A 14,818-nucleotide genomic window follows, 5' to 3' on the forward strand; every position below is an offset into this window, starting at 1 on the left:
GATTCTTTCTCCAGGAGCCATCCCTTCTGCATATGACAACCTTTCCAATACTTGAGGATGGCTGCCATGTTTCCCAGGGTCCTCTTTCCTTTAGGTTCAATACAGTATATTAATTTCCTTCGAGTGATCCTATTACACCTAAATTAAAAGCTTCTTGCGGGCAGGATACATCATATAAACTTCAAATCCCCCTCAGCACCTAGCATAGAATTCTGAACACAGTAAGCATTTAGTATATAACTGGATGCTGGACAGCTGAAAGGATGGAGGGAAGGAGGTTCAAAGCCTGCTCTCCTTGGATGCTTCAATTAATAAGCACCCATCCCAAAATGTGATATTTTGAACCAAACATAATACTCTAAATGGAGTCTGAACAGGCCTCTTGTTCAGAGGAGTATCTACTCCACTTGTCAGCAGAGTGTTGGAAGGCATTCCCTTTGTAAATTGGGGACTGACTAAATATGAGTGGAGGGATTGATGGATTGATGAAAGCAGTAGGAAGGAAATGAGGGAAGGAAGACTCATGGAAAAGTCAACTGGTGCACAAACCCCTTTATTTCTATTTCCTCCAGTATAAAGACCCCCTGAGACAAGTTGCACACACAGCCAGGTGTTTTTGAGTCCATAAACAGAGAACTCTTGGCATCAATATTTAAAGACCATCATGCAAGAGGAAAACACTTAAAAGAAAATTCTCTCTCAATTTCTATAACTACCTTTGAACAACATCTTCAACAGAAATCTACGGACATCCGCCCAACAGGAGCTGTCCATGAATGCAGTCTGAATTCAAAGGGCCCGTTCTCCAATCCCCGCCCTGCTTCTTGGCATTTCTCCTAATCCATGTCTCCGTGAGGTCATTTTAATTATCGGCTGTCACAATTACTCATCTTGCTGCTTACCCAGACAGGGAGCCGCCAGCAGCCACTGGGGCCACATTCATCATGCTAAGGCACTTTTCCTTGCAGAAGAAAGACCCAACACTTAACCCCTACCACCTTGGGAAGGAGAATGGAGAAGGGGGCTTTGGATTTTTTTGTTGTCATTTATCTCTCTCCTCCAAACATGGCACAGGGGAGGGGTATGTGGGAAGGATTGTTCCGTCTTCGGTTCTCCAATCTTTTCCAGTGACAATCACTTCCCCCCCACCCTGATTCTTCCAGAATATGACCAGCAAAGTATGGATACAGGCACTAGTGTCAGCCCCCATCTGTGCTAAGGCTATGCATTGATCTCAGGATACCCAGGGAGAGAGGAGCAACAAAAGAGGCCTGTTGAAGGGCCCAGCAATCTTGGATTTCTCTGTAGCCAACATTTGAAATAAGCTTCCCAGGGAGCTCAGTAGGTAGTTTTTAGGGAAGCATTTGGGGAGGGGAAGGGAGATTCATGCTAGGAGCCCTATCTATAAGTCAACAAAGCTGCAGTAGCCAGCATCCTTTGCTTAAGAAACTAACAATGCATAGCAACATATGCAACTTAGAAAAGCTCTGGAAGGAAAGGGGAAAGTCTGATCCATTGACTCACTGAATAGCTAATGTGAGGGACATGCCCCATCCTTGCCTCTCTTACCCCACTAAGGTAGCTGGGTCAGCTGAGACAGGAGGGTAGAGAGGCAGCAGCAGCTGGAGCCCTTAGCCATGAGAAGGCTATCAGCCTCTCTCTGGCTCTGCCCAGGCAGGAGCAGGGAAAGCCAGAACCTCTGGGCCAGTGTTTGTTTTGGGCTGACCCATTGTCTTGTGGCTGCAGAGCTGTACCTTATGGAAAGAGGGAGGGCCAGAGAGCTGGGTGAGATTTCTGTGTGCAGCTCTGGGAACTGTGGGTCATCTTACTATGGAAAATGTCATTTGAATTTTATTGGCTTAGCAGCAAGTGGGCTCAAGGTCTGAATTCAATTTATTATCAGTGAAAGGAAAAGTCAGGAGTAAACTTCCACAGTATTTGTCCAAACATAGGCCATAATTCGGCTTATATAAAACCTGAGTGTGGCCTGTAATCCCATTATTTTTCAGTGTATGCTGATATGGGATATGTGTATAAGTGTATATGTATATAAACATACACATATACATGCATGTAAGCATATACACATACAGACATACATACACATACATACACACAGTCCTTTCTTGGGTCAGGTACATAGTCTCACTTTTTGGTTGGTCAATATTTGGATCAATATGGATAATTGTGTCTTTTCCCCATCCCCCTTCAATTCTCCCCTTTCCTTCCAGGCTACTTATCATTTTAGAAATCCTCACGTGGGAAATGAAGGAGGGCTTCTCTCTTTGGACCCTCCTTTGTGACACTCTCGCCTCTGCTGGCTCTGAAGGGTAACCATTCCTCCCAAGCCCTGCCAGCATCCTCTGGGTCTTTATGAAGACTGGGAGTGGTCTTTGTGATTGAAAGAGCTCTTCTTGTCTCCTTTGAAGGCTGAGTGGGAACTTGTTTGGGCCCGAACATGTGAGTACTTGAAGGGAGGTGATCTTTCCTTCCTACAAAGGGGAACAAAACAGAGAGAAAAGCATGATCCAGTGACTGAGGGCACAAGGCTGAGCCTGGAACCAGACCTCTGGATCTACTGCTGGGACAATGGGTTGCCAGTGGGGCCATGTTCATAGATTTCTAAGTTGGAAAGGTTCTATGCTGGAAGGGACCTTAGAACACAGGCAGCTTGTGCTGAGAGGGGTTTTATTATGGTCAAGGGCACCACCATCAATCATCCAGTTCCCAAACCTAGGTGTCATCCTCCACTCCTCACCTGCACTCATCCCACATATCCAATGTGGCTGAGTGTTCTCATTTGCACCTCCATAGCTTCTCTTATTTTTCTCCTCCTCTCTTCTAATTCTGCCACCACCCTGATATGAGTTCTCACCCTCAACTTCTCACACCTTAACTAATGAAATAACCTGGTGGTTGGCCTCCCTCCTCACTCCAGTGCATCCTGTACTTAACTGTCAAACTGATCCTCCTAAAGAGTAGGTCTAATCATGCCAATGCATTGATTGCATTGGTCAATAAAATCTACATGGTAAACATTTATTAATGTTAGATGAATAACTGACTTAGAAGATAGAACATAGAATGCCCAAGTTGGTAGGGACCCTAAGTCACAGAAAGAGAAATGTTTGATACATTGAAATATCCTTAGATCTCTCTGTCTTCATAGGCTGACCTGGGCTGGAAAAAATGACTCAGTGACTTTTTCTTAGATTTCCCCAGGCAGGATAAGAACCTGTGATTGGCCTCTGGTAAGAGAAGAGCTTCAGGGAAATAAGAGCTGAATGCACCAAATCTAGAACCTGAGAGCTGAGCACACTACTCATTCATCACCTTCTTTTTCTTTATGAAGAGGGAGTGGAAAGCCAAGAGAGTGAAAAGTAAGATAGACTACAAAAGAGAAATACACAATTAGTGACCACAATTGTGAATCTGAATGGCATGAACTCAACCATAAAATGGAAGAGGATAGCAGACTGGGTTAGAAAACAGAATTCAACATATATTGTTTCCCAGGAACACTTGAAACATAAAGATTTACACAGAGTTGAAATAAGAGGCTGAAGCAAAATCCATCCTGCTTCAACTGAAGGAAAAATTTAGAACAACTCTGAGCAATATAACGAAGAACAATTCCAGAGGTCTAGCAATAAAGCATGCTAATCACCTCCTGGCAGAAAGGTGAGAGTGCAGAATGAGACATGTATTTTTATGCATGGCCAATAGAAGAATTAATTTTGCTTAACTATCGCCTATGTGTTATAGGAGTTTGTTTTTCTTTTCTTTTTTCCAGTGGGAGAGGTGAGAAGAAGAAAATGTTAATACTTATTAACTGACAAAAAACAAAATAAAAGTTATATTAAAATTGTATTACAGTTCTTGATGCTCAGAATGAGCTACAAGGCTAGCCTGAGAAATTAAGGACAAAAAAAAGGTTTTGAGGGTTTTTTTAAAAAATCTATACGAGGGAAGGAAGATCAAAGGAGAAAGAAGACCTTCAGAGAGGATGGGATGATGACAACAAGAAATTTTGCTCAATTTCTTCCTCTTGTTTTCTTGGTCAAGGAGAAGGACCTTTGAGAACAACAAAAGTGAAGAACAAAAATGAATAATGGGAGGACGTCCAACATAAGGAAGGAGATAGTGAGAAGCACCCAGATGTCCTGGAGGAGGAGTTCAAATCATCTGGCCCAGAGGAAGGATGCTAAAACAATAAGCAGATGGAAAATAGGAGAGGTGCTACAGGACTGGAGAATGGAAACTTCTGCTTCAGAAGTGGGAAGAAGGGGGACAGAGCCAAGATGGTGGAGTTGAAGGACGGACCTGCTCTAGCCCTTCCCCCATAATCCATAAAATACCTGTAAAAGTGACTCTAAACAAAATATAGAGCAGCAGAAGCCATAAAATGACAGAGTGAAAGAGATTTCCAGCCCAAGACAGCCTGGAAGGCTGACAGGAGAGGTCTATTGCACCAGGCTCGGAGCAGAGTGCAGCCCAGCCTTGGCTGGGCAGCATGAACAGGACTGAAGCAGGCTTCAGAGTGGAACCACAGGCAGCAGCTGTGGTTCCCAGATTTCTCAAACCCACAAATGCCAAAGACAGCTTCAAAGGTCAGTAAGAAAGCTCTTTCATGTAGGTGAGAGGGAGGCTTGGGTGCCGCCCCAGCCCCAGGGCAGTGGCAGTCACCGCAGCAGCAGCATCCACTTTTGGAGCCCTGGGAGAATCAAGTGGCTGATCTGGATCTCCACCCTGAATGGAGGTCCTGGGGTGAGGAGGAGAACTGGCACTGGTGTGGTGGAACTGGTGGCTGTGGAAAGAGAACTCTACTCACAGATCCTGGGCAGAAAAGAGTGCTTGTGGTTGCTCTCAGACCAGAGCACAGGCCAGGAGAGGAGTAAACTCCTCTCCCTTGATTGTGCTACCTTGGAGGAACTAAGAACTTACAGGTCCCTAGACTATACCCTCCACTTGACAAAGGACTCAAAAGTCAAGTAACTGGCTGGGAAAATGCCCCAAAAAGGGAAGAAAAATAAGACTATAGAAGATTACTTTCTTGGTGAAAAGGTATTTTCTTCCATCCTTTCAGATGAAAAAGAAGAAAGCATATCATAAGAGGAAGACATCAAAAGTCAAGGTTTCTATATCCAAAACCTCCAAAAAAAAATATGAAATAGTCTCAGGCCATGGAAGAGCTCAAAAAGGACTTTGAAAATCAAGTAAGAGAGGTGAAAGAAAAATTGGGAAGAGAAATGAGAACGATACAAGAAAATCATGACAAGCAAGTCAACAGTTTGCTAAAGGAGACCCAAAAAAATGCTGAAGAAAATAACACCTTTAAAAATAGACTAACCCAAATGGCAAAAGAGGTTCAAAAAGTCAGTGAAGAGAAGAATGCTTTAAAAAGCAGAACTGGTCAAATGGAAAAGGAGGTTCAAAAGTTCACTGAAGAAAATAGTTCTTCAGAAGTGGGAAGAAGACAAGGCCTGCAGACTCTGGACTGATGAGCTTGACTTTGGTTCTTGGAAAAACTCTAGAACAGAACATTCAAGACAACATCTGGTAAACCTTGAGAAAGGAAGTGGTGATTGCAAAGAGCCAACAGGACTTCCTTAAGAACAGGCCATCTGAGATTTGCCTCATTTCCTTTCTTTGATGGGATTACTGTACTCTCTATGGATGGAATGCTAGGGATAGTCTATCTCAATTTAAGCAAAGTTTTTATAATGTTTCTCAGACCCTTCTTGTGGATAGAAGTAGAAGTTTCCTGAGGACAGGGACTGTTTGTTTCACTTTTTTGTTTATATCTCCTGGGCTTAGCAGAATACCTGGTGTACAGTCAGCACTTAATAAATGCTCATTGGTTGGTTGACTGTCTGGTGTGGGCTAATCGATAGTACCATTCAATGACTCAGAACTAGTTAGAAGGCTGATGGATTCAGGATGCTTGGACTCAAAGGGTAGGTCTTAGTAATTCAGCCTCATTATGGGCGGAGTTCCCTGGAACTTTTTGCTTGCCTCCCCTTTTTTACTGTATCCTGGAATGCATGCTCATGAAATCTGAATTTGGGTAAGAGTCTCACCTCTGATTCTTCCTAGGTTTGTTGTATTGTATTGTATTGTATTGTATTGTATTGTATTGTATTGTATTGTATTGTATTGTATTGTATTGTATTGCATTGTATTGTAGCTTTCTGACACTGGGCCTGAATTTCTTAATTTGAAAAATGAGGATGATATTCAGTGTACTTCCTACTCAGCAGTGATTGATTCCGAGCTGGACACAACCCTAAAGTTCACTCTCCATTTTCCAGGTAAACCTGAGGCCAGTTACCAACTCCAGCCACCTTCCTGAGCACTGGCCCAAGCAGTCGCTGACACATTTGGAGTGAGATAGTGGTTACTTGTCTGTGCCCTCTGGCCTAGATTCAGGCAACTCCAAGGAACAGTGGTCCCACTGGTCCTCCCTAGCCCCCCAGATGTGCCAGGCACAGGGGCTACCACTGACATCTCATAATTATCAAGAGAGATGGGAAAAACAATAGCTACAAATTCATAGGCAAAACATAATTTTCTTTAAAAATCTGAAGTGTTCCCTGTCATACCATTTGCTGCTTGGGGAGGAAGGAGGGATAGGCAAGGAATGGACAGAGTCTCACAGGGCCAGAGCTGGTCCCACTTCCCTGCCAGCCCTGAGGGCAGTGTATGTGCCCAAGGACAGACTTGGGGAAAGAGCCTCCAGAGGCAGAAGTGGGGGTAAGGTCTGAAGGCATGATCATAGCCACCGGAGGCCATGGGGTCTAACCCCCACATTACACAGGTGAAGAGACTGAAGCCCAGGGAGGGGAAAAGCAAGAACACAATAGGATTATGGAGCTGGAGCTGAAAATGCCCTTAGGAGTCATCTGTTTCAACTCATTTTACAGATGAGAAAACTGAGGCTGTTATATTGCTCCAGGTCCCACAGGGAATCAGCAGAAGAGGCCCGATCTGAACCTAGGTCTGCTTAGCCCAGCAGCATACTGGGCTGCCTCCTATCTCCACCACCAAAGCCCTCTCCTCCTAAGAGTCAAAGGAGGGGGGAAGGGTCACTGTTCCCATCTTAATCATCATAGTCATAATGGCCATTCTCACCATGACCCCTGATGCATAAACCCTTTAAGGTTTCCCCCACTGGACTGTGAGCTCCCTGGGGCAGATCCTCCCTCTTCTGCCTTCCTTAGTGTTCCCAACACGTAGCACAGGACCTGGACCGTGGGAAGGGGTTAGTAACTAGGCTTGTTGTGCTGTGCCATCTTCTATCAGAGCTGCCCATGTCCAGGCCAATGCCAGGGGTCAGAGCAGACCAGGCTGCCCTTCTCTCTGAGTGCTCTCTTACCTGAGCCTGGGCATGGGAAAGGACACTTTCTCCACAATGGGGTTCAGGCGATAGTAGTCCATGAAGGTCCGTGCCACGTTCCGCCCCAGCTTCATGTCTGAGCATTCTCTTGTTAAGGAGCTTTTCAGAAAAAGAGATTTCAAAAGAAAGCAAAGCAAAGCCATGGAGAGGGTCAGGGCTGGCCCAACCCTGCTGAGCATGAACAGACCCAAGTCCAGCAGCCCATAACCAAAGGAAGGTACCTTTGGCATGAGCTACTGAGCCAATCACAGAACCTGAGAGCTAGCTGGAAGGTCCCTGTAATCTGAATTACCTGTGGCATCCCTGATACATGGTCATCCTTCCTCCAGGGAGGAAACCCACTCCACCTGGGAACACATACAGGAAGTTTCTCTTGGCATCAGACCTAACTTAGTCTATTTTCAGCTTCCTCTCTACCTCATTTCCACTTCCCCGCTGGCTTTGGTTCTGCCCTCCAGGGTCAAGTGGAACACAGCTATATGTCATATAAAAGACAATCCTTCAAATACTGGAAGGCACCTGGAGCCTTCTCTTCTCCCACTAAATATGCCCAGTTTCTTCAATCTGCACGTCAGGAAAGCCAAGGTTCTTTCTTGGGGGCCCTCCCTGGGCCATTCTTCAGTTTACCAACATTATTCCTAAAACACAGTACCCACAACTGGTCACAGGTCCTCCAGATGAGGCCTGACTGGGGCAGGGGTCACCTCCTCCTTCCTGAGACATTGTGACTTCCTAAATGCAGCTGGAATGGTTAGGGAGTGAGATCCTTGGCAGGGGAGGGTTTTCAGACCTTACCCAAAGCTACCCACAGGGAAATGCATCAGATTCTGAGGAAGAAAACTTTGGAATTGATTATTGCCTTGTTTCCTTCTCCAAATATTCTGCCCTTCTTTATCTAGGGCCTTTCTCACTGCAGGCTTAAAAGGTCTCCTAACCACAGAAGCTGCTGCCTCCTTCTCCCCTGTATCTTAAATCTTTTTCCAAAGACAGGTTGTTTTAATTGAAAATGTTCTTTCCATCCCTCTCCCTCACTGCCCCCACTTTCTCCAATAAACAGACCCATTTGCAGTAAATCATTTTGTGTGAGGCTTTCTAAGCTGCAGGAATAAATAAGGAGGAGCTGGGGTGGGGGTAGTGGCAGCCAATGTTTAGGCCCTGCTGCTAGATGATAAACCTTCACTTTCTAAACCTTCACTGTACTAACCTCAGCCAAGATGGCAACTCTCCAAAGCTAGGCTGGTTCAGGGGCATTCCAAGGCTCACCAGAAAGGGGTGAGAGCCAAAGTATCCAGGATCTTGGGGTGGGGACAGGGAGGCAGACATTCATGTTGGTGGCAGAGGGCATCAGGTCCCTTCCCCTGGGCTGTAGTGGAGAGAGCCCTGGGCCTGGGGAAACCTGGATTTGAATCCTGTTCACTTGCCAAGGTATCTCTGCAGCCTCAGGGGAGCCCCTTAGTTTCAATGAGCCTTAAGTCTCCCCATCTGCAGCAGGAGGATAATCACCCCAAGTAGCCTGCAGCTGCCAGGGCCAGAGAACAGGAGAGTGCCATGGAAAGGGTGGCTCCCATTAATCTGAGCCTCAGGAAACAACACTGGAGGTCAAGTCTCTGAACCAGATTTCAATTCCTGGGACTGTGCCGAGGCCTCAGTCTCTTCTTTGTAAAATGAGGGAGAGGTCAAACTAAATGTTCCTTATTCTTTCCTCTGCCTCTGACATTCTGTGATTCCATGACATAGAAGTCATAACATAGATGACAAATTGAGAGCCAGAAGGGACCTTAGAGACCCTCCAGTCTAACACCCTGGTTTTACAGATGAGGAAACTGAGGCTCAGATATGGAGAAATGACTTGCCCAAGATCACTAAGTTTCTTTCCCTCCTCCTAACCCAGTGAACTATATTTATCTAAGACATGAGTGGGGATAGAGGTCCAAGGCCATTGAAGAGATAGATAGATAGACAGATAGACAGACGGATGGATAGATAGATAGAAAGATAGAAGGATATAGACAGAGAAGCAGATAGATAGCATTTATTAAGTGGTTATTATGTCCCAGGCACCATGCTAAGCCCTGAGGACACGAATATAAGCAAACAGGACAGTCCCTTCCTTCAAGGAGCTTATATTCCACAAGCTAGGGGAGCTGGACTGTAGCAATGACCTCCTGACTGACCTCCCTGCCTCCAACCTTTCCTCTCTCCTGCCTATACACTCAGTTGCTCAAGTGGTTGTCTTGATGTGGGTTCTGTCCATGACATTCGATTGTTTAAGCCCATTCTCGGCCTCCTTATGCCTATCCTATGCATCTCCTCAACCGCGGTGTGAAGCCCCAGGACCTGGTTCCCACCTCCTTTATCTCTTTTTTTGGAGTAGGAAAGGCAAGGCAATTGGGGTTGGGCGACTTCCCAAGGTCACACAGCTAGTGCGTATGTCGTGTCTGAGGCCAGATTTGAACTCAGGTCCTCCTGACTCCAGGGCAGGTGCTCTATTCACTGCATCAACTTGCTATCTCCCAGCTCCTTTGTTTCACTCCATCCCACCATGATTTCTGTATTCTAGCCAAATTGCTTCTCAGCTCTTCTCCCATCACATCCTTCTCTTTCTCACTTCTGCAAATTGCCAACAGCATTCTCCATGCCAGGTTAGGATCTTCCTCTCCTCATGTGAATAAGAAGAGCTCACCTTTGTTGGAACTTGAGTATTGGTCCAGCACTTTCTTTACCCACCCACCCCACCTCCTCCCACCCCCCACCCAGGAGGAAGGGATGCTAGGATTAGCCCATTACAGAGAAGGAGCTGGAAAGCTCAGCAGAGGAATGGCTTGCCTGAGGTGACCAACTAGGATCCAGCTGAGGAGGGACTCGAGCCAGGCTGCCCAGATACAAGGCTAGGACTCAGCTATAGAACGGATTGACATCCTTCCCCTTCTGCAAGGTCCAGTGCACTGTCCCTTCCTCTAGGAAGCTTCCCGTGAAGCACCAAATGGAACATCACAGAATCCCAGGAAGGAAGGAAGCTCAGAGCTTAGGGACAATGAAGGGGATTGGCTGGGTGGTCTCTAAGGTCCCTTTGAGTTCAAAAGTCAATCTATGACCTCTCTCATTTTACTGATGGGGAAACTGCTGGCCTCCACCCCATGGATCTTCAATAAAGGAATGTGGATGAACTGCCCAGAGCCTGGCATATAATGAGGACAGCTTTGAGGGCTGAGTTCCAAAAACAGGGTGCTCCATAAAAATTGTCTCAACAATTATTTCCCCATGAACATTTAGACTCTGGTAAGCAGAGCAGTCAGAACTATTGGAGGAGGAAGGGGCCTGGGAATAGGGGATGAGAGGGGCCTTAGAACAGGGAAGATCAGAACTGGGAAGAGCCTGAGAACAGAAGAGGTCAGGGCTGGGAGGGGCCTGAGGACAGGGAGTGTCAGACCTGGAACAGCATTTAAAGATTGTCCAGTCTCTTTATCTTACAGATGGGAAAACTGAGGCCCAAAGAGGGGACATAATTTGTCCTTGTCTTCCTAATGACAAATCCAGAACTTGGTCCCTTGCATTGCTTTGCCTTCTGTATGTAAACTCTTTGTTTGTTTTTTTAACCTTAGAAGAGCCCATACATGTATACACACACATCACACGCATACATGTGTTCACATACCTACACACACTTTTGTCTGGTTGTATGATCATCTGTATAGGGGAGCTCCTGTATGGAATCTCCCTCCCCTGAGGTGGAAGGAAGCTCGTTTGTCCCTGAGACACTAAGACCTTCAGTGACTTGCTGGGGGTCACACAGCCAGGATGTATTACTGACAGGTCTTGCTGCCTCCTGCTGACTCCAAAGACCAGTTCTCAAAGTACTAAGTCTCATTACCACTCATTGGTTAAGTAATCAAGTAACTAAAAACACTGTGATACAAACCAAAAGGGTGTCTGATACAATGACAACAAAAAAGGTCCTTAGCTCAGTGCCAGAACCCAGTAGGTGCTAAATAAATGCTTATTCCCTTCCGCCTTCCCTGGTCCATGCTCTATACGCAAGGTAGAGAGCTTAACTATTGGCCTCTGTGATTCTTCTGCTTTTCGCCAGAGGGCAGCAGTGAGACCAAAAGGTAGCTCATGCCAAAGTATAAAGAAGGCCTTGGGGACTGTGAGACGTGCTGGGCTGTGTAAGGTCTTCAAGCAGAGAATGGATAACAGATCAGTTGTTGGATGTGTCCCAGCAAGGGTTCCCTTCTGATATAAACAGGGGTCCCTCCCTCAGGGGCCCCTCCAGCTCTCATATTTGGTCCCTCTATAACATCTAGAAAAGTCTCCTCACAGTAAGAGCTGCCCCAAAGTGACTTGGGTTGAGTAAGGAGGTAGTGAGCGCCTCATTGTTAGACATCTCCAAGAAGAAGCTGGTTAACAGTCCATCAGGGTGTGCTCTAGAGGGGATTTTAGGTCAGTGATATCCAGGGGGGCTAATGCCCCTGAAGCCTACCCAGCTCTGGGTCACTGGGCCTCAGGCTCTCAGCCCACAGACCTGCTGAGATTAATTCTCCTAGTTTTCTGCTCCCCCAAAGCAGAAACGTGTTGGTGAGGAAATGGAAATCTCATGGGGAAGAATTCTGAGCAGAAGAACATGCTTGACCCCAAGGACCTTGGTGATAAGAACAAAGAGTCTGAGCTGAGGTCAGGGCATTTGGGTTAGAAGGCACCCCAAAGATCATTAGGTTCCCTTTACAAAGGAGGAAACTGAGTCAAATACCTTGGCCAAGGGGACAAGGCTAAGACGGAGCAGAGCTGGGTGTGAGGTCTTGGTCTTAGATCTAGGGCTCCATTGCAAGCTTGGCTTTCTCCTGGAAGCTTTTCCTGATTACTCCCCACTCCAAGATTGCTCCCTGCTTGAATCTGTCACCTCCTTCTGTCTGGTGTCTCCTTCGCATCAATCACATTCTACTTGGGGGAGGAGGGGGCTGTCATCTGGCTCCCCATGCTCTCCCCCAGAGCTAAATGAGGGCCCTGCCCCTAGCTGCATCTCAGCACTTTACAAAAGGAGCCTTTTCCTTTGGGACTGGGGTCATGAGGTGTCCTAAAAAAGGCCAGGAGACCTATGTTCAAGGTCAGGACTCTGCTGTGGTATGACCTTGGGCAAGGTCGGGGCCTGGGTCACCTCCTTTGCCAAGTGAGGGTGTTGGACCATCTGATTGCAGGTTTCCCTGCCTCCTGAATCTAGAAGACAGGCCGGGTCCACACCTGCAGCCCATCCCAGCCTCTGGTGGCATGCAGGGGCCTTCTCTCACTCACTCCCAGAAGCTGCTACCTTGGCTCTGGCACGCAGGACCTGCCTCTGTGCCAGCCCCACTTCAATCAGCAAGCTGCCTCCTCTGCCAGGTGTCCTTGGGGTACAGACAGTATTTACAGCCCATCTGTCTGTCTCAAATCCACTTCTTACACAAGAGGGACATTCATCTCCCCCTTTCTCGTTCTCAATGCCCCCCCACCACCACTTGAAATTTGACATCCTCTGCTAGTCCTTTCCCCATCCGCAGTTCTCTATGACTTTGGAAATTGACTCTGTCTTCCCACCTGGGTCCCAGCTCCATAAGTGATGGCATTTTGAGTTAGCTCCACTCGCCTCCTCCTAACGGCCAGAGGCCGCTCTCCTGCTGTGTGGGAATGTATTTTTAGAATTTTCAACTGAAATGAAGAAGAAAAAAAAATCCAAGAATAAACACTGGATAAATATTTGCCCATTGGCGCAGTGGGAGAAGCCGGAGAGGTGAGAGAGAGAGATAGAGAGAAAAAGAGAGAGAGAGAGAGACAGAGAAGGAGGGAGGGAGGGAGAGAGGAGGGGGGAAGGGAGAGAGAGAAGGGGAGAAGAGGTAAGGAAAGAGAAGAAGAAAGAATGAGAAAGGAAAGGACAGAGACAAAGAGAAAGGAAAGAGAAAGAAAGACAGAGAAAGAGAAGCAGAGGAGAAATAGAACAGAGATAGAGAGAAAGAGGGTGAAGGAGAGAGAGAGATGGAGAGGGAGAGAGACAGAGACAGAGACAGAGGAGGAAGAGGAGGGGAGGGGTAGGGAAGGAAGAAGAGGAGAAAGATTAGAGAAACAGAGAGGGAGAAGAGATGCACAGAAAGACAGACACACACACACACACACAGAGACAGACAGACAGAGAGTTGAGCCTACTTCCTGAAGCTAGTTTCTTCCTCTAATCTTTAATTTGCACCACCAGAATATAGGACTCAGAGTCAGTGTCTCTGACATCTTATCAGAGAACCATCAGATTTTAGAAACAAAATCTTATAGACTTCTAAGATTACCAAATCTTGTCAACAGAAGCATAGGACCATCGAATCTAAGGAACACAAACCATTGGCTCATAGGATTTCACTTTCTAAACCCCAGAGTCTTAGAATGATGGAATCACCAAGTTCACAACGTAGCTGGGAATGTTGAATCTGAAAGTGACCTGAGCTGGTGCCTGGCCACCCTTGGTGGGCCTTCCCCAGGAGTTTCTGGGAGGAGCCTCAGAGAAACTGTGGGGCAGGCAGAGGTGGTCTGTGACTGGAGATCCTCTCTGCTAACCAAGCAGTGGATGGAGGCTCAGGGATTGGTTTTATCACTGCCAAAGGGGCATCTTCTTCTCAGCCCTGGCCCTTCTGCCATTTTCTTCTTTTGGATGCACTTATGGTTGGATTTCTTCATTCATGGCACTTGATGAGAGATGATGTTATGCAGGGAGTGGTCTTGAGGTCTCTTCCTCATCAATGACACGTGGCCCAGAGAAACAGGCCTCAAGCCTTGGCTTCAGCATGTGTTTTTTCTCATGGTAGGTGATGAGATTAGAATCTCTAATCTTGTGAGTTTAGAAAGGCCAGGAGGGTACCTGGGCATCTTGAAATTTCAGAGACTTGGTTTGCATCCAGGGGAGCTTTGATGCCCTGAGGAGCAAGGGGGTCACCTTCAGGAATGACCTTCAAGACCCAGGCCAGTGGTGGCTGCAAATAGAACTCATCCTAAAGTGATGCTGCCTTTGGACATGGACTGGATGGACCAACACTCTCTAGATAGTGAGCTAAGTTTGAGGCTTCTCCCTCCAGAGAATGAAATGGTTCCCAAAGGATTAGGAGAAATGTTTCTTCTTTTTTCCTCTATATGTTTGAGGTAAATATCTCTTTGTAAAAGCTAACTGATGTTGTGTAATTAAATGGAACTGAGATATAACCAATCAGTCTAGTCACTGGCCCCCAATAGTGGGAGATGTAAGGGAACAGCTGATGGGGCTTGAGCTGGTGATATTTAAGAAGAAATACATCCAAATTAGGGTAGCTAGGTGGCGCTGGGTCTGGAGTCAGGAAGATTCATCTTCCTGAGCTCAAATCTGACCTCAGACACTTTCTAGTTGTGTGACTCTGGGTAAGTCACTTCATCCTGTTT

At 46.5% G+C, this 14,818-nt stretch overlaps 1 protein-coding gene across 1 annotated transcript in view; it reads right to left on the bottom strand.

Annotated features, from left to right (window-relative positions):
• Nucleotides 1-537: 537 nt before the first annotated feature.
• Nucleotides 538-14,818, bottom strand: part of BEND5 (BEN domain containing 5) — a 906,797-nt gene continuing 892,516 nt past the window's right edge. The window contains exons 12-13 of the mRNA XM_072649372.1: nt 7,376-7,472; nt 538-2,492 (exon numbers count right to left, since the gene is read on the bottom strand). Coding sequence (XP_072505473.1) covers nt 2,372-2,492; nt 7,376-7,472 — 218 coding nt within the window. The 3' untranslated portion in view covers nt 538-2,371. The remainder of the gene's footprint in view (nt 2,493-7,375; nt 7,473-14,818) is intronic.

The sequence above is a fragment of the Notamacropus eugenii genome, chromosome 2 (genome assembly GCF_028372415.1).
Source record: "Notamacropus eugenii isolate mMacEug1 chromosome 2, mMacEug1.pri_v2, whole genome shotgun sequence".
Lineage (NCBI taxonomy): Eukaryota > Metazoa > Chordata > Mammalia > Diprotodontia > Macropodidae > Notamacropus > Notamacropus eugenii.